Source organism: Phoca vitulina, unplaced genomic scaffold, assembly GCF_004348235.1.
Source record: "Phoca vitulina isolate PV1807 unplaced genomic scaffold, GSC_HSeal_1.0 scaffold21, whole genome shotgun sequence".
NCBI lineage: Eukaryota > Metazoa > Chordata > Mammalia > Carnivora > Phocidae > Phoca > Phoca vitulina.
In genome coordinates, this window is record NW_022589724.1 from 16,663,067 (window position 1) to 16,683,205 (window position 20,139).

At 40.8% G+C, this 20,139-nt stretch overlaps 1 protein-coding gene and 1 pseudogene across 6 annotated transcripts in view; both read right to left on the minus strand.

The window, feature by feature from the left end:
- Window positions 1–20,139, minus strand: part of ASTN2 (astrotactin 2) — an 877,839-nt gene that overhangs the window by 468,846 nt on the left and 388,854 nt on the right. For all 6 annotated transcript variants that reach the window (XM_032419129.1, XM_032419128.1, XM_032419127.1 and 3 more), the window contains one exon: window positions 13,434–13,601. In XM_032419129.1, the coding sequence (XP_032275020.1) occupies window positions 13,434–13,601 (168 nt within the window). The remainder of the gene's footprint in view (window positions 1–13,433; window positions 13,602–20,139) is intronic.
- LOC116641447 lies at window positions 3,613–3,743 on the minus strand (annotated as a pseudogene).

The window sequence follows — 20,139 nt, forward strand, 5'->3', positions numbered from 1 at the left end:
CAGAAAAGCTCTGCTCAGCCCTCACTTGTAGCACATATCCCTGTCACTGACTCACTTCTGTCATCCTAGGTCATCGGTGTCTGTTATCATCCAAAGGTTTGTGTCTCCCCAAATTCATATAGTGAAGCCCCTAACACCCAACATGATGGTATTTGGAGGTGGGGCCTTTGGGAGGTAATCAGGGTTAGATGAGGTCATGAAGCAGGGACCTTGTGATTGGATTATAGAGAGCGAAGGAGAGGCAGATCTCACACTCTCTACACACACGCACTGCAGAAAGGCCATGTGAGGTCACAGACAGAAGTCAAGAAGTTGGTCTTCCACAAGCAGGAAGAGAACTCTCACCAGGAACCAATTCAGTGGTATCTTGACGCTGGACTCCCCAGCCTCCGGAGCTGTGAGAAATAAGGTTCTGTTGTTCAAGCCACCAGTCTATGATATTTTTGTTATGACAGCCCCAGCAGACTAAGACAATATCATCCTCTCCTCGGTCTTTAGAGACAATGTGAAAACTGGTTCTGGATCTCATCCACATATGGGGGACCCAGCACTGGATTCCTCATTTCTGATGTTGAGAGAATGAAACCAATTTGTTAGAAAACTCCAAGGGACAGAGATGGCAGCTTCTTTTGCTCATTATCCCCAACACTGGGCACAATGCCTGGCATATAATTGGTGCTCAGTAAATCACTGCAATGAATGAAATGCAATATCTTGATTCCAGGAACTTCTTTCCACCACCATCACTACTACCCTGGCCGAAGCCACCACCATCTCTATCCTGGATAATCATATCAGTCTCCTAAATAGCCCCCCTGCTATCACTCTTGCCTGTTCCCTATAGATTTTTCTCAGTGGAGTAGACAGAGTGATCGTTTTAAAAGTAAGTTAGATGACATCAGTCCTCGGGTCAGAATGTCCCTGTGGCTTTTTGCTGAGCTCAGGTTGAAAGCCAATGTTCTTACAATGTCTCTCTGGTCCCTCTCTGACCCCAGCTCCTAATATTCGCCTAGTATCCAGTGAAGCCCACGAATATTCTCCTATGTGATCTTCCTCAAATGTGCGAGGCACAATCTGCTCTCAAAGCCTCTGTCCCTGCCATTCCCTCAGCCTGGACTCCACTTTCCCCAGATATCCACAAAGCATGCTTTGCTTCCTCACCTCCCCAATCATGCCTACCTTGAACACCCTACTTAAATTTGCAATCACACCTCTCCTTCTCATTCACCACCCACTCTTCCTGCAGCCTCTTTACTAAAAAAATCATCTTCTAACATAGGATACAATTTATTTGTTATTACATATACTCTAATTATCTGTTTGTCCCCTGGCCCCACTAGAATGTGAGCTCCATGATGATCACGGTTTTTATCTATTGTGTTCATTCTTTCAGTGCCTGACATCCTGCTTGAATTAAGATGATTGAGAAATAAATACCAGTTGAATGTTAAATGAAGAAACACACAAATGAATGAATAAATTCCAAAACCGTTCTTTAACTCAGGTGTCAAAGTATTAAATGAATCTACTAGACAAACCAGGGGTTGGCAAATTTTTCCTGTAAAGGCCCAGTTGATAAATATTTAAGGTTTTGCAAGCCACAGAGTCATGACTTCTCAACCATGTTACTGTAGCTAAACTAATGAGTATGGCTGTGTTTCAATAAAACTTTATGAAAAACAGCAGTTTTCCTGGGGCTATAGTTTGCAGACCCCTAAACCAGAGTAAGCTCCATCAGCACATAGCACCACACCTAGCACAGCCCCATCACTCAATAAATAATTTGAAGTGACATATATATGAAATGTAGTTCTACTCTTCACTCTGTCACAGCACTGTCCAAGTGAACTTGCTGTACTGGAAATGTTCTACATCTACACTCTCCAATATGGCAGCCACTAGCCACATGTGGCTAATGCACACTTGAAATGTGATGTGAATTAATTTACATGTTAATTTAAATAGCCACATATGGCTAGTAGGTACCATATTGGACACAGTAGCTCAATCACAAACATTGTTTTGCTTCATGCTCCACGTCTAGCCCCTCTCCCTCTAGGAAGCCCTACCCAACTGCTAAGGTTCGTAGTAACTGTTTTTTTTAATCCTACGATTCTCATTTCATTCAATTCATGCTTTGACTAGAGCTGTAACAATACTTAATATTCGTTGAGCTTTGTGTACCAGGCATTGTGCTAAATGCTTAATATGTTTTATCTAGTTTAATGCTGGGCAGAGCATTGGCCTTCAATGCATATTTGCAATACTCATTCTAAGTTGGAGAGCACTCAGAAAATCTAATGTACAGCTGATCCTTGAACAGCATGAGAGATGGGATGTCAGCCCCCAGGCACAGTTGAAAATCCATGTATAATTTTTGACTTTCCAAAAACTTAATTCTGGGAAGCCTTACTGATTAAACATAAATAGTCAATTAACACATATTTTGCATGTTATATGTATTATATACTGTATTCTTACAATAAACGAGAGAAAGAAAATGTTATTAAGAAAATCGTAAGAAAGAAAATACACCTACCGTATTGCATTTCTCAAAAAAATTCTGCATGTAAGCAGACCTGCACAGTTCAAACCTGTGTTGTTTAAGGGTCAACTGTAATTTCCTTTTGTATTATAAATAAAGAAACTGAGGCCCAGAGAACAAAGTGACATGTCAAAGGTCACACTATTAGTCAAAACTGCAAATCTAGTAGTGAAGCCCATGGGATTTGTCCCTAAACCCAACATTTCTTCTTTCATTCACTCATTCCATCATTCATTATTAAACATTGACAGCATACTAGACAATTTGCTGGGCTTGGGGTTAAATGGTACATACCACAGGTGCAATCTTTGCCTTTATATAGCATATGGTCTCTTGGAGAGCGAGGACTTGAACACAGAATCATACAAACAAACATATAATTAGACATTGTGATTCTGTACTGATAGCACAGATCAGGGGTTAAGAGGATACACTCTCAAGCCCAAGTTCTAGGATTCCAATCTAGACTCTACCACTTCCTAGATGTGTGGCTTTGGGAAAATCCATTAACTTAGGTGATTCAGTTTCCTCATCTGTAAAATGGTAATAATAGGGTGTTACACCAATTCTAAGACACACAGTTTTCCACATTTTCACACCCTTGAAATGAGAATTTGTGTGTTATTAATATCTTAATGGGCTTTTTTCTTAGTGGTATGTAAAATATTGGCACTTGTATCTGACTATGTCTTGCTTCAGTTAAAATATGATTGTATCTACCTTCTAGGGCTATTGAAGGGATTAAATGATATATGTGAAGTCCATAGAGACATATTTTATACTGTACAATGGGCATTATTATTGTTAGTTATCATTATTTACTCTAAAGGAAAATAAAGTATACTAATATTGCATAAAACATAGGGAATAACTGAGTCTAGAAGGTCAGCAAAAACCTTGAGGATGAGACATTTAAACTGGACCATGAAGGATAAGGAGAAGGGAAGAAAGGGAAGAATAAGGCTTATAAGGAGTGAAGGTGGGTGGAGAGCAGACTTTGCATGCAGAGGGAACAGCACCGGCGAAGACCCTGTCACAATGGCTACCGGAAATGATTGACCATTATCCAGTGTGGACCACTTCACAACATGGCTTTGTATCCTATGAAAACTCCCAGCCCCCACCTCTACTTTTCAATTAGCAATAATCGTGCCTCGGATAAACCTCATTGGCTACGATACTGCCACTGAGCAAAGCTCCCCACCTCTACTTTGACCATCATCTTCCTTTTCCATACTTTTGTTTCTTGATAGTTCACTGGTCATAAAGTATTACAGATATATTTAGAAGTTTCTGAATCTTTTTAAATAGTAGGACAGCTACCATTTATAGAGAAACCGATCTATCTTTGTAATACGCTTGTTGAATAAAATTAAATATAGTCCCTAATTTAAATGCCAGTAAATTATATTTTTGACGATGAAACTAGTCTTAAAAGTGGAGAGCTTCCCTTCTTTTTGGCATATTCATCCCAGAGGTCATAATCAGAGATACCTCAAGTTATCTTCCCTTTTGCAACTTTACCAGATGACACTTGTGATCTCTCACAACCTCTTTCTTTCAAGTTCAGCAGCAAAGGTTACCTTGGACTTTCACTGAGGCTGGCAAGCTCCCAGTAAGAAAATATTTTCAGTCTCTTGTGCAGCCCATTCTAACCTTCTTGTCCTTCCAAATTTGTGAACAGTCAGTCCTGCTGCTTTCTGTTGTGGGCTTTCTGAGATTTTATGACCTCATCTTTGACACAGATTGTCCTTCTTCAAAAGACCTCAACCCTCTTCTACAACATAATATTTTACAACACATCTAGACCAAATATAGCAAGACTCCTGAAAAGAGATATAAAATGGTTTCCCTACAACTCATAAATGCTGTCACAGTTCCAACCCTGACTTCTGCATATCTCCCTTGTCCCCAATCCAATTGGGTCCTTTTATTTTTTCAAGCCAACTTATTCTAAATTCTTTGTCCAAAGGATTCATGCCTACCTCTGAGAATTCTTTGCAAATACCTATCAAAGAGAGAATGCCAGAATGCCTATCTCCTCTCAATGCTAAGCAAACTTCTCAAACACAGACTCCTCAAATAGTAGCTTCTTACTCAGTCTGGGTCCAAATCCCAGCTGTGATACTTAGTAAATATATGACCTTGGGAATTTCATCCAACCAACTTTAAGACATAGTTTCTTGTATGGAAAGTGGAAGCAACAATAACTACATAGACGTGTTGTTATGAAGCCCAAGATAGTTATAGAAAGCCACAGCAATTATGCTTGGTACGCAATAAGTGCATAATAAATTGCAGATGTTGTCATTGTTACCCCAGTATTCATGCACCCCTTGATATGGTACCAAAACTCCACCACGCCTCTCTTAACTGTAAGTTATCTCTGGCCATTGTCTAACACCCCCATCTATAATATATCGGCAATGAACCTGCATCAAATGGATCAATCTGATGAGATAAATGGTATTTTATGGTTAACATTCATTTCATGGTCTTTAAACAGAAAAAAAAAAAAAAAAACTCGGTTTGTTGTTTGAATGGCTTCTGTTGGAAATATTTCTTTTTTAAGTTTGATTTCATTATCTCACATGTCTGAATAATGAGGCACAGGGTTCATTAATTGACAGTAAGTTTAGATGAGTTTTGTTTAATTCGGGTTCTAGTAAACTTCTGGACCAAGGAATGGTAATGTAGAGATCATTATGAATTCTGAGGATTAAGAGTGACTCACTTCATGGAGGTTTGATTTCCCTAGTTGATGCCCACTGGAGAAAGAACATAGTTGGACACACTAATCCTAAACCGGTAAAGGATAGAGCTTACTTTATTTGAGTTCAAAAATGACTAGTGGTACCCATCTCAAAGGAGAAGGTGACTTCTAGAAGAGAGCTGTACCAGGTAAAAGTTTAGCAAAAACCCCTAGCCAAAATACCACTGTCAACGCCCAGAGAGCTATCCATGGTCCTGACACCAGAACCATGCACCCAACCCATTGACCAAGCCCTCACATTTCACCAAATGAAACTTGCTTCTCTCTCTTTCGTTTGTTCATTTGTTCGTTCATTCATTCACTCATTCACTCATTCATTCATTCATTCATTCGTCCAAGAAAAGATGCATTGATTCAGGAACTGTTTCAGTGACTGAGCTACAGCAATAAACATGATGAGCATAGGACAAGTTTTAATAAAACCTTTCTCATACACAAATCTCTCCTCTCTGGTCTGCCAGGAAGTTGGCTCTCTATAGATAAATCTCAATTTATTTAACTGTGCACTAATTTACTTAGATCCTATATATCTGGTACCTGGAAACACCCATGCTACAATCTTCTTCAAGGCAGGGACATTCTCCATCTCTGTGAATTCTTGAATTTACAACTTCATAAAGTCCTTGTGTCCCATTAAACTTTAATAATACAAGGCTTAGTAAATACCAGGAGTAATCTATAAGCATTAGAAATATTTAGTACAATATAAGACATATATATGATATAATTACACTCAATGTATTCTCATTTGATATCTTATTGCAAATGAAAAGTGGCTGCTGAAGACATGAAAATAAACTGAATATGATGGGGAACATGACTGAAGTTCATATCAATTTGAAAAGAAAATTCAATCTGCTTTAACTGCCATTTACAAATTGTTTCAATCATACTTATGCTGTAAGTTATTAGTGCTCAAAAGGTCATAGAAACATGAATTTTGAGCTGAGAAATATCTTAAGAATTATTCAGGGTTGTAATTCATATCTTGCCACTAATTTACTGAGCGACACTGGGCAACTTGCTTAGCCTCAGTAGCCTTCAGTCTCCTCATTAGATCAGACAAGATGATCGCTAGGGGTCTTTCTTGCATTAAAAGTTGTTTCCACTAATTTCTTTGTTGGAGAGAATGAATATGAAGTTCACAGCATATGCCATACTCAAGGTCAAGTGACAAATTTGTGGCCAAGCTGGCACCAGGATTGAGAGCCTGGGACTTTTCCCATTGCACTAGTTTCAAAGTCACACAAGGACTAAATGAAAGGCCAGTGGATAGGAATGTCCAGGTTATGGTAAGTTTCTCTGATAGGTGGTCAGCTCCCAGAGGTCAGGGACAACATCCTATTTTCTTCTTAAATAATTTAACCCAGTGCACAATGCTGGATTAGAGGTGTCTCATGAAATATTTATTAAATTAATTGAAAAATACATTGAGTTAATTACATGAAGGCCCTAGGGACTGCATAACTGATTATAGAATTAACAGCAGACACAATGTTTTGAGTGCTCACCATACATTAGATACTGTGCTGAATGTATTTGAAATGTGATTTTTCATCTCATTCTCACAGCCCCCTGCCAAAGAAGACTTACTCTCATTTTTTCATATATATAAAAAATCAAGCTTGACTATATTAAATGACTTTCTCAAAGCCCTACTACCAGTAAACAGAAAAGCAAAGATCTGAACCTGGTCTGACTCAAAAGGTTATTCCAATTCTACTCTGGTTCACTAAATGCTTGAATGAATAAATAAAGAGATGAATGACTTAGTGACTAAATGCATTAGTGTTCTGCCATTACTTGCTTTGTGTGGTTTGAAGCCATATTGTCAAAGATTTTGTGTACAGAATTTAACACGATACCACACATGTGCAGAGCTTTAGTAAAGCTGTTTCACCATAGGATTTACCAATGGTGACATTTTGAAGAGCCAAAGCCTGATCATTTAAACATTCTGGTGCTGCATTACATGGGACTATAGCAAGAAGTTCTTGAATATTCGCTTCTGTCCTCAGAGATGAAGTGTGATGGTAGTAGCCTACTCTGGAAAGGAGCACAACACCACCCGCTGGCAACATTTTCAGGCCTTCTCTATGCCTTCAATGAAGCCCTTCCTTGCCTTGGTCCTGTATTGGTTTGTTCTCATCCCATTCACCATTATGAAGGTAAATGTTTAATCACTGGCTTTCCAAAGAAAATCAGCCATGATTTGTAACATTAACCAATTTTGTTGATATAAATACTTTCATCATAGCCAATTTTCAAGCTATTTACATGACATAACCAAACAAAGAGTTAGGAAGAGAGGATAACAATCAACTCTCATGAGTCTCATGAGCTGTCATACAGGCCAGCTCCAGCACACCATGTATCCAATTCCATAATCATCCCTGTGGGTGGTACTAATTGTTGAAATCCCCAGAAGAACACACTTGAGCTGGGCTATGGCGCACAGCCAGGAAAACTTGGCCAAGTTCATCCATGCATCATGGCAATTATATATTCTTCAGCAGCACTACATCTCGACTTTTCTCCTTCTTCTTGGTCAGTTTAGAGGAATGATCCTTCTCATTGGGATGTCCCCTAAAGCTTTAAGACATGATGAGCAATGTTGGGACTCTATGACTTTGTTCAGTTCAATGGATCCCGCCACAGAAGGAGGAGCTTACTGAAGGGAAGCAAAGCCACTTTTGACAGATCTAAGGCCCGAGTGTGTGCAGGGGTTGGGGGTTTAGTCTTTCCATGACTTCCCCCATAGTCTAATTCCCAATGGGAGGTAAAGGAGGGGAGGCCCAGCTATTCCCTTGGACAGTTAGTTGTTCCCCCAAACAACTGGACAGATGTGGAAGGTAGTTTCCCTTTTCCAGTGTCCAATATAGTCTTACTAAATCCCTTAGTGGCTCACAGAATCTTCAGATCTTTATCTCTCTGTGAGTTCTCTTCATCTTACCTTTCCAACTTCATCACCTGCCTCTTCCCTAGTTCTCCTCCACCACCTCATGTGCAGCACATTCTCTAGATGCCAGCCCAGCTATACTGCTTTCTGGTTCTTGGAATAATTCTAAACTTTCTTCCTCTTGATTTCAATCATTAAGATCCCTCTGTGAAAGGACCCATCCTACTCATCCTCCCCACTGATTCTACCAGGTTCAGCTAAAAGGTCAGGCACTTCATGATGTATCTTCTGAAATCCCCATCCAGAATACATTTCTCCCTTTTCTCCAGGCATGAGCTACTTTTTTAATGTCTGTTCTTGATTTATCCCACATTGTGTCTTCTATAATAGCTATATATGAGCATATTATTTTTATCCCTGTGAAAATGTGAAATCCATGAAGGCAGGAACATTGTCCAATTTGTCTGTGATTTCCCATAGCACTTAACACACAAGACTTATGAGTTGTGGAATTAAGAAAATCTTGTTTGAATTGAATCTAACAAATTGAAATAAATTTTTACAAAATGGGTCTGAGTCAATACCCATGAAAATATGTTCAGGGATCTTATGTTCCCATTTCCACTCCTTACCTGTAGATAGTCCCATCCACATATGCCTTGAGTGACTTGTAAGAGTAAGGTTCTTTGCTGGACATTGGGGTGGGAAGGATACAGGAGTAAATTAGATACAGTCCCTGCTCTTAAGGAGCTTACATTTTAGTAGGGCAGGCAACTTTCCAAACAATAACTCAAGTTTTAATCAGATTTGTAGTCAACAGAGAACTCTGATGATACTGCGGAAGTCATCCATTCTACCAAGAGGGAAAGAGAGGTAATCAGTGAACAGAATTTTACAAAGTAGATGATTAGAGAATGGGAGACATTCCAGGTAGAGAAAGGAGCCTGAACTCTAGTCAGAAGGTCAAACTTTGCATGGGGTGTTTGAGAGGACTATTGTGAAGTTGAGCAGAGTGAAGACTGAAAGGAGAGTGCTCTTAGGGATGTGGCTGAATGCGAGGATGAAGCCAGAGCCTTCTAGCTTGTCTGGCTACTGGATGGTTCCTGGTATCCAATTTCTCTAGAGCTGGGAAATATTTAATCTGAGTTCATATGTAAGTGGATATGGAGGAAGAAACTAAAAATTGGTGTATAAAATTGTTTCAAGGAGCATACAAATTTCCTTCCTTCCTTAATCCTTTCATGACTTTCTGTGCACTAATTATATGTCAGCAATAGGCTAAGTTTTAAAGATACAGAGATAAGCAAGACACATGCTTTGAATCCCCTTTCACCAGCCCTTAACGAAGCTTACAGTCTGGTGACAGACCCAGACAAGGAAAGAACAATGACAAGAACTATGACGTAGGGAAGTATAGAGGCTATGAGAGCAGAGAGGAGGGCTCCTCAATAGAGTCAGGGGTCTGGGCTGAATGGAATGGAAATAAAAAAAGAACCCTTGATCTCCCAGTAAAAGGGGGAGAAAGACATTTCAAGAGGGAGGAAACACCCCATCAAAGGGATGTAGGCATGAGAGGGTATGGTGCCTTCAGGGAATTACAGGTCTCAGTGTACTCAGAGTCCAAGGTATGTGGCAAAGAGAGGTAGAAAATAAAGTGACAGACATGAGCATAGCTTTGTCAGATAAATAAATTAACAAATATGGCAGCTGGGACTTCTCTTGTTCATGTGGAAAATGAGAAGACTATCTGGGAGGAAGAATGTTTAGAGCCTTGGTGCACCAAGAGTTGTCCTTGGCCAGAAGCATCAGCAATAGCTGGTAGCTTTTTAGAAATGTGCCATCTTAAACCCACACTAGACCTGCAGAGGCTTGAGAAGCATTGGTCAAGAGCACAGGCTCCTGAGTCGGAATCCTGGCCCTCTATCTGCTGGCTATGTGCCTTTGATCCTCTCACTTTTCTTCTCTGGCATCAATATCATCAATGATAAAGTTGAGAAGGTCAACCCAGTGGATTAAAGTTGAGAAGGTCAACCCAGTGGATTCTAGTAGCATTTTCAGCTCTGTAGGGTGTGTGTGTGTGTGTGTGTGTGTGTGTGTGTGTGTGTGTGTTTAATTCTAGGGGATACTGGTAGGAGAGTTGATCATTTCCAAAACTGGCTAACACATGCCTCCTTCCTGAATGACCCACTGTTTGGAATCATGCCCTCAAGCTTGCAGCTAACGGAAAAGATCATCAGAAACAATGAACCTACACCTGAAGGCAGATCAGCTGGGAAACCAGAAGGTCAGACCCTCAGGTACTCACCACTCTGCTAGCTGGGGGCTTTGTGTGGGGAGGGAAAAGTGGTGATCCCTCCCACCATAATCCTGCCTGCTTTTTAAGGAAAGAAAAAGAAAAAAAAAAAGAGAATGTACAGGATCAGATCCAGAGGCACATAATTCTACAAGGCCTTTCCTGGCTGTTGTGTGACGATAATCAAGAATGTGTGTGTGTGTGTGTGTGTATAAATATGCATGTGTGTGTGTACATATGTGCATGTGTGAGTGTGTGTGTGTGTGTGTGTGTGTGTGTGTGTTGGGAATAAAAAGGTACTGCTTAGGGTGACAGTGCCTTAAAGCCTAAATGTTTTAATTAAGAGAAAGAAGATTCAGCTGTCTGGTCAAATGGTACACTAGAGTTGCTTTGCATTTTCCAAATAGCTTCCCCAATAGGCCTATGCAAAGGCTGCAAAAGTGTCTAAACAGGCTCCCAACTAAAGGGTAAGAGGAGATGGTGGTTAGAAAGCCAAATCCTTGTGCAGCTCTGCAGAGGCTCAAGGGTTAGCCTGGAGAAGCTCTCCCTTCGCTCCTGAGCTATTGCCCCATGGAGAAGTGAAGGAGAGCTGGGGTAGGAGGGAGCACACCCTTGACCTGGGCCACTGCACAGGGGCTGCCCCATGGGCATCATGCAATGGATTTTCCAGGCAAGATGGTCAGACTCTTGTTAATGAAGAAAGGGATGAAGTTCCAGAGAGACTATAGCAATATAAGTTGTAGGGAAGAGCACAGGACTGGGAGCAAGAATAGCTTCATTTCTAACTTGCTCTGGGACCTTGGCAACTCTCTTCTCCAACTCCTATTTCCCTATTTGTACACATTAGTAACCAGCATTTATTGAGCAACAACGATGAAGAAGAGATGGTCCATTTCCTAAGCATTTACTATAAATAAGACAGTGTCTCCTGGGTTTAAATACCAAGTGTATGCTGTTGACTCATAAATTTCTATCTCCAGCTAAAACTTCTTTGAATTGGACTTTTGGATTCCAATGCCTATTTTCTATCTCTACTTGATGTTTAGTAGTCAACTTGAACTTACATCCCAAACAGCACCCTTGATCCCCCTCACTTCAATCCCAACCCTCCTACAGCATCCTCTGACTCAATGAAAGAGATGTCCTTTCACCCACTGTCCAGATTGAATCATTTGGAATCATCTTTGACCCCTCTATACTTCTCACCTTTCATATCCAATAACAAGTCCTGTCAAATCTACCCTCTGAATGTCCAGGATTTCACCATCTTTGCCCCTTACCCTATGGGTCAAGCCACTGCCAACTCTTGCCTATGTTGGGATAATAGTTCCCTTGAATGTGAAGTCAATTTGCCATGCACCAGCCAGAGTGCTTCTGGTTAAAATGCAGGCCACATGATGTCACTCCTTGGGCTCAAAATCCTCCAGTGACATCCCATCACACTCAGAGTGAAATCCTAAGTCCTTGTCATCCTATATAACTCCCTGCAGCCACCCCCACCCAATCTTCTGCTTTTCACATTTGCCTCCTACTCCTCCCCTCTCTCACCTCCATCCAACCACACTGTTCCTCCTGTTCAACTAATGGCACACTCCTGAACTCCTGCTACAACATGCTGGTTCTTGTCGTTGCCTCTGCGTAGAACGCCGTCCCCTCCAAATAGTCACATGGCTTCCTCCATCTTTGCCTCGCAGTGCCCACTCAAATGTCCCCTTCTCAGAGAAGCCTCCCCTGACCACTGCATGTAATAATGGCTCCGCTTCCACTCCCACCTTAGCATCACCTATGCTGTGTGCGCTCCCCCAGCATGCATCATCACCTGACACAGTACATATACTTTCCTGTTGGTCTATTGCAGTCCAACAGAACTTTCTGCAGGGCTGGGGATGTTCTATATCTGAGTTGTCCAAGAGGTAGCCATTGATCACATGGAGCTACACAGCACTTGATAGATGGCTAACATGACTGGGGAAATGAATGCTGACTTTATTTAATTCTACTTAATTTAAATTTAAATAGCCACCTGTGGCTAGTGGCTACCTTGTTAGACAGTGCAGATTGAATGTCTCCTTAGAATATAAACTTAATCAGGGCAAAGATTATGCCAATTTTGTCCACTGCTATATCCTCAATGCCTAGGGAAGTGTCTGCCTATTCAATAAATACCTATCAAATGAAGGAGTAAATGAATATACTAGGGGCTTTCCATGCATTATCTCATTTAATCCTAACAACAGCCTTGTGAGTTAAATGCTATTTTCATTCTCTGGTACTCAGAGGAAATGTCTTTCTGAAGAACACCCAGCTAGTTTGTACCCTATGACCAACATCTCCCCATTTAAGATGAGTAAGTCCTAGGGATCTTATGTACAACATAGTGAATTCTTAACGATTCTGTTTTATATACTTCAAAGTTGCTAAGAGGGTAGATCTTAAGCATTATCACCATAAAAAAATGGTATATGAATTGATGGGGGTGTTAATGAGTCTTAAGGTGGTAATCATTTTATAGTGTATACATGTATTAAATCATCACAGCATACACCTTAAACTTAAAAATGCTATATGTCAATTATATCTCAGTAAAACTGGTAAAAAAAGAAAAAGGACATCCAGCTAGTAAGAGGTGGATAGGATCTGAGCTCAGGGATGCCTGATGATGTTCAGACACCTTGCTTTGCTGAAACCAGACCAGATGCTCTCTGTGGTCCTTTCTACTTCTGGGATTCTCTGGTTTTATAGAACTTTCTCCCTGGCCCAGTGATAGCAGCACATGGTTTAACCGCCAATGGAACGGATGGGCCTTCAGGTAAAACCCTTTGTCCATGGCTCAGAGGCCATGATTCTTCAGGTACAAGGCATGCAGGCCATCTTGCAGCCTGCCTCCTCCCTCCCTCCATCCCCAGCCTAGCCCACAGCTCACCAGTTTCTGGATCGCAGAGCTGCTCACAGGCATCTGTCGTCCTCTGCCCGCAGAGGTCTCTCACCCATGGGGAGGTGGCGTTGATCTGGTAATACAGGGACAGCTTGGCCGGGTTTAACCAGTCTGAGACATCCAGGTAGCTCCCTTCACTCACCACAAAGCTGCTCCCTGTGGGTGAACAGAGAGAAAGACAGCTACTTTCTCTCCAATTGTAGGATGCCGATGTGTCTTGGTGCTGATGTGCAGGCCAGGAACACAGGCAGGTGCATGCAAGCAATCCCCCTACCCCAGGTCCTCTGTTTGCACTCGTCTACCCATACTGACAGAGCATTTTTACAATATGCCAGCCATGGTATCGGCAGCCAGGAGAGAAAGAGACAAATCAGACGCAGAGACAGTTCAGCCTAGCGGATAAAAGTTGGGCCCTTAGGACTGATGGAGATTTGGGTTCAAATGCAGAATCCACCCTTATCTGCCATTGACTTTGTGCAAGCCACTCAATGCCTCTGGCCTTAGTGACATCATCTGTAAATAGGAATATCAATGGAACCCACCTCGTTGTTGTAAAAATTGAATAAATTAATGTAGATAAAAATGCTATGCTTAGCCAGGGCCTGACTTGTCCTAGGAAAGAATGCTTAAACATTAAAATTCAAAAGAAAAAAAATGCTAATATCCCTGTCACCCAGGCATCCTCCAACCCCCTCCCCCCCCCGCCCCTAACAGGGGTCATTAATGCCCACAGGGGCCAGGTATGTGATATTAATGGGAGAGACTAGCTGAGCAGCTTCTTGGCCTCCTGGCCTAGATTTTGTTTTTTATTTTATTAGAGAGAGAGAGGGAGGTATGGGGACAGAGAGAAATTCAAAGAAATCCATAGCACCTTTAAGAAAAAAAGCTGTACTTGGTCCATAGAAAATGCCTTAATGTTGGGGAACGATGGAGTTTGGGGTGACCTGGCACCACGGGTTCTGTCAGACTGGAGTAGCTGCAGGCCAGCTCCAGCCAGCTCTTGCCAAATGGATCTAAAAGCCAGTGGTACAAGAATGTCAGGTCTTCTTCAGGAGAGGCTGAAAATTCAGATTTTGATTATAATCAAGCAATTTGGAAATAATGACTTAAATTTGCTCTTAAACTTGTGTAAGTTAAGGGTGTCTTGAGTGGCACAGTCGGTTAAGCAGCCGACTCTTGATTTCGGCTCAGGTCATGATCTCAGGGTCCTGGGATCCAGCCCTATGTCAGGCTCCCCACTCAGCAGGAAATCTGCTTCAGGATTCTCTCTCTCTCCCTCTCCCTCTGCTCCTCCCCTCCTTGCTCACACACACACACTCTCTCTCTCTCTCAAATAAATAAATAAATAAATAAATCTTTAAAAAAAAGAGCTTGTATAAGTCAAACAAAAGACCCTACCTTGTAATCTATACTCTAAAATACTCCCTTTGACATACATATATATGTACACACATACATATACATCTATATACACATATATACATACATGAACACATACAGGCATACATATATGGGTTACATTACACACACACACATATTCTTTGAAGGCAAGGAACAAAAGCCTGTGCAAGGTGGCTGCATATTGGGTATAAATGGTGAATGTATGTATGCAGTAATAGACAAAGGTAGCCCACAACAAAAAGGAAAAAAAAGGCCCTTCAATAGATAAATGGATAAAGATGTGGTCCATATATACAATGGAATATTACTCAGCCATCAGACATTGCATCAACATGGATGGGACTGGAGGAGATTATGCTAAGTGAAATAAGTCAAGCAGAGAAAGTCAATTATCATATGGTTTCACTTATTTGTGGAACATAAGGAATAGCATGGAGGACATTAGGAGAAGGAAGGGAAAAATGAAGGGGGGGACATCGGAGGGGGAGACGAACCATGAGAGACAAGAGAAACAAACTGAGGGCTTTAGAGAGGAGGGGGGTGGGGGGATGGGTTAGCCTGGTGATGGGTATTAAGAAGGGCATGTATTGCATGGAGCACTGGGTGTTATACTCAAAAAATGAATCATGGAACACTACAACAAAAACTAATGATGTATTGTATGGTGACTAACATAACATAACATAATAAAAAAAAAGAAAAAGAAAAAAAAAGGCATCCAAATTGGTAAGGAAGAAGTAAGACTTCTACTATTTACAGATGACGTGATGCTATATATAGAAAATCCTAAAGACTCCACCAAAAAAAACACTAGAACTGATAAATGAATTCAGTAAAGTCACAGGATACAAAATCAATATACAGAAATCTGTTCCATTACTATACACTAATAATGAAGCAGCAGAAAGTGAAATTAAGAAAAGAATCCCATTTACAACTGCACCAAAATCAATAAAATACCTACAAATAAACTTAACTAAAAAGAGGTGAAAGACCCGTACTCTGAAAACTATAAAATGCTGATGAAAGAAATTCAAGATGATGCAAGGAAATGGAAAGACATTCCATGCTCCTGGGTTGGAAGAACAAATATTGTTAAAATGTCTACGCTACCCAAAGCAATCTATAGATTTAATGCAATCCCTATCAAAATACCAACAGTATTTTTCACAGAACTAGAACAAACAATCCTAAAATTTGTATGGGACCACAAAAGACTGTGAGTAGTCAAAGCAATCTTGAAACTGGAGGCATCACAAATCCAGACTTCAAGTTATATTACAAAGCTGTAGTAACCAAAACAGTATGGTATTGGCATAAAAATAGACAGATGGATCAATAGAACAGAATAGAAAACCCAGAAATAATGCCACAAGTATATAACAATTAATCTTCGACAGAGGAGGAAAGAACATATAATGGGAAAAAGATAGTCTCTTTAAAGGGTGTTGGGAAAACTGGACAGCTACATGCAAAGAATGAAACTGGACCACTTTCTTACACCATACACAAAATTAAACTCAAAATGGATTGAAGAGCTAAATGTGAGATCTGAAACCATAAAAATCCTAGAAGAGAGCACAGGTAGTAACTTCTCTGACCTTGGTCACAGCAACATTTTTCTAGGTATTTTCTCCTGAGGCAAGGGAAATAAAAGCAAACATAAACTACTGGGACTACATCAAAATAAAAAGTCTCTGCATAGCAAAGGAAATAATCAACAAAATGAAAAGGCAACCTACTGAATGGGAGAAGATATTTGCAAATGACATATCTGATAAAGGGTTAGTATTTAAAATATGTAAAAAATGTGTAAAACTCAACACCCAAAAAATTAATAATCCAATTAAAAAATGGACAGAAGACACGAACAGACATTTTTCCAAAGAAGACATACAGATGGCCAACAGGCACATGAAAAGATACTCAACATCACTCATCATCAGGGAAATGCAAATCAAAACCACAATGCGATGCCACCTCACACCTGTCAGAATGGCTAAAATCAAAAACACAAGAAACAACAAGTGTTGGCAAGGACATGGAGAAAAGGGACCCTTCTTACACTGTTGGTGGGAATGCAAACTGGTGCAGCCACTCTGGAAAATAGAGTGGACATTCCTCAAAAAGGTAAAAATAGAATTACCTTATGATTCAGCAATCACACTACAGGGTATTTACCCAAAGAATACAAGAACCCTAATTAAAAGGGATATGTGCACTGGATGTTTACTGCAACATAATTTACAATAGCCAAACTAGGAAGCCGCCCAAGTGTCCATCGATAGATGAATGGATTAAGAAGATGTGGTGTATGTATATCTATATACATACATATATATATATGTATAGTGGCATATTACTCAGCCATAAAAAAGAATGAAATCTTGCCAATTGCAACAACATGGATGGAGCTACAGAGTATTAAGCAAAATAAGTCAAAGACAAATACCATACGATTTCACGCTTGTAGAATTTAAGAAAGAAAACAAACGATCAAATAAAAAAGAGAGAGAGAAACCAAGAAACAGACTCTTAACTATAGAGAACAAACTAATGGTCACTAGAAGGGAAGTGGTGGGGGGATGGGTGAAATAGGTATAGGGATTAAGAGTAAACTTATCATGATGAGCACTGAGTCATGTATAGAACTGCTGAATCACTATATTGTACACCCAAAACTAATATAACAGTGTATATTAACTATACTGAAATTGGAGTTTAAAAAACTTAATAAATGAAAAAAATAAAAACAGAGAAAATACATATAAAAATATGTAGTAAAAGTCAAATTTCACAGGGGGAAAGGAAAAACAAAAAGTTCAACTAGGACCAAGCTCCACAATGCTGGACTTGGAGAGTGGTTCTAGATTTATGGCAGATCTACAGACCTCAGCAGCAGATCTTAAATTGTTTCACAAATAGCATGACTTAGCTTCTCTCCCTGCATTTGCTTCTCTCTACCTCACTATCAACCAATAAGTTCCCAAGAGGAACTCAGCTACTGGGCATCATATGGGTTTGACAGCAACCTCTCTGTCAGGTCACAACAGACCCTGCTGGTTGTTCCTCTTGGCTTTGGTGACCAGCTGTGGTCCAAAGGGCAATGGCCAGGGAGGCAGGATCACATCAGACCCTACCTGAATGCCCTGAGGACCTAAGATTCCCTAAAAAGGGTAAGGGCATGGCATGCAACGTTATCTTCTCTAACTCACACAGATGATGTGATTTCCATCATCTTACAGAATGAGTTATCAATAGAAGCACAGTGGACAATATGATTTTTGGTGAGGATGAAAGAGAATCCTATGTGAAAAGTATAAGGGATAGATAGCATCATGCTCAGAGATAAGGAAATGACCACATTTGAAGTTGGCCTTAAAATCCTTGGCGCTAAAGCAAATAAAAAAAAAAGAAGAAGTCTGCTGGATTCCATATTTCAAATTTCTGGCAAAGGAAGATATGCAAATCTATCTGCAAAGCCATATTTTCCCCTCTGGAACTAAGCCCGAGCAGAAACATGTCACATGGGTCCCTGTGCAAGGCACCGAACATCAGTATCAACCACAGATTTTTCTTTTAAAAAGCACAGTCATGCTGTTTAAATGGATAATTCTTGTATTTATTCTCACTAAAGACTGAGGGATGGATATTGAATTGTGTCCCAGGGCTGAGTTTGGCTAATCCCACTACTTCAGGAAAGCTACACAGTGCAGGGATGCAGAGAAGAGAGTCAGCAAGACATGTATTCAGATCTTCCCTCTGCTACTCAGAAGCTCTGTAAACGTGGACAAATCCTCAGTCATCTCCCATGAAAAATGTGGTTACAGATTTTTCCCTCATAGGATTGATATAAAGATTAAATGAGACAATGTACGTATCTTAGGTCAGGTGTACCAGAAATGAGACTCAAAGGCAGAGACTGGCATGCAGGAGGTTTGCTGGAGGTTGCCTGGTAAGGAGCAAAGTGGAATTGAGCAGAGGAAGGAGCCGAATCGCCATGCAGCTGGAGCAAAGCCCTCAGCTGATCCCAGGGGAAGTTCTGGAGCTGGGATGGTCCTTCAGAGTTCTCCTGAATCAAGACAATGTGTCAGGCCTTTGTACCCCCACATTAACCAGCCATAGGCTACGGGCTATCCTCAAGGAAGGGACATGTGCTTGGGTGAAGTGGTCCTTTTCAATGAAGGACATTTCTCCAAGAAAGACTCAGAGCAAGTGGTCGACCACCAATGTTCCTGGCAGCTGGGGGAAGAGTGCCTGCATTCTAATGAGAGATTTGGACACAGCACAACAACATCCACTGCAGTATGTGAAGTCCCCCAGCACACTGTGAAATCTCAATTAGCAGGAGCCATTTTAGTTATTATTTGGATTTCTTACAGACTTACAAAGCTCTGAATCCAATACTGGTTAACTGATCTCTCTTAAATATGAGAAAAGAGTCTCTGTGAAAGGGAGTGACTTGGGGCACCCGGGTGGCTCAGTTGGTTAGGCATCCAACTCTTGATTTCGGCTCAGGTCATGATCTCATGGTCATGAGTTCAAGCCCCAAGTTGGGCTCCATGCTGGACGTGGAGCCTGCTTAAGATTCTCTCTCTCCCCCTCTCCCTTTGTCCCTCCCCCTGTTTGTAGGCATCCCCCCCTCAAAGAAATAAATATGTAAAATAAGTTTTTTAAAAAGGGAGTGACTCAAAAGTAGGTTCTCATTCACTGCTTTTAAAAGGTATTCTACCAAGGTAACTGTTGGTTTAATGGCAGAAGGGAGTTACTATCCTTTGAATGCCCTCTCTGTTCCAGACCCTGGGATGAATGTGTTACACATCCTGTTCACTTAATTCTTATAACAGCCTTATGGGGTAGGTATTTTCCCCATTTTAAAAAAGGAAAACATGAAATTCAGAGAGAAACTGATTTAACCAAATTTACAACTAGTAAGTGGCCAAAGTAGAAACTGACTCTAGGTTTTTCAGCATCCAAAGATGGGACCTGCCCATTATTCTAGGCTGTCTGGAGAGTTGGGGCTCTGGTTGGGTATCAGGCAGAGCTGCCCTCAATGGTAGTCTTGCTTCTTTTCTGATAGTCTGTGCATCCCCCATTAGGATGTATCTTGTAGTGTGGAAGGTCTTTTGCTTTCTCTGATAGATAGTGCTTTCCTACAGGGAAGAGGTCATGACTCATTCATTAGTCCTTATCAATCCAGCCGTGAGCAAAATGCCTGGCACATATTAGGAGTTTAGAGAATGTCTGTTGAATGAATTAATGATCCCATAGGTTTGGGCCAATGTGTTTTCAT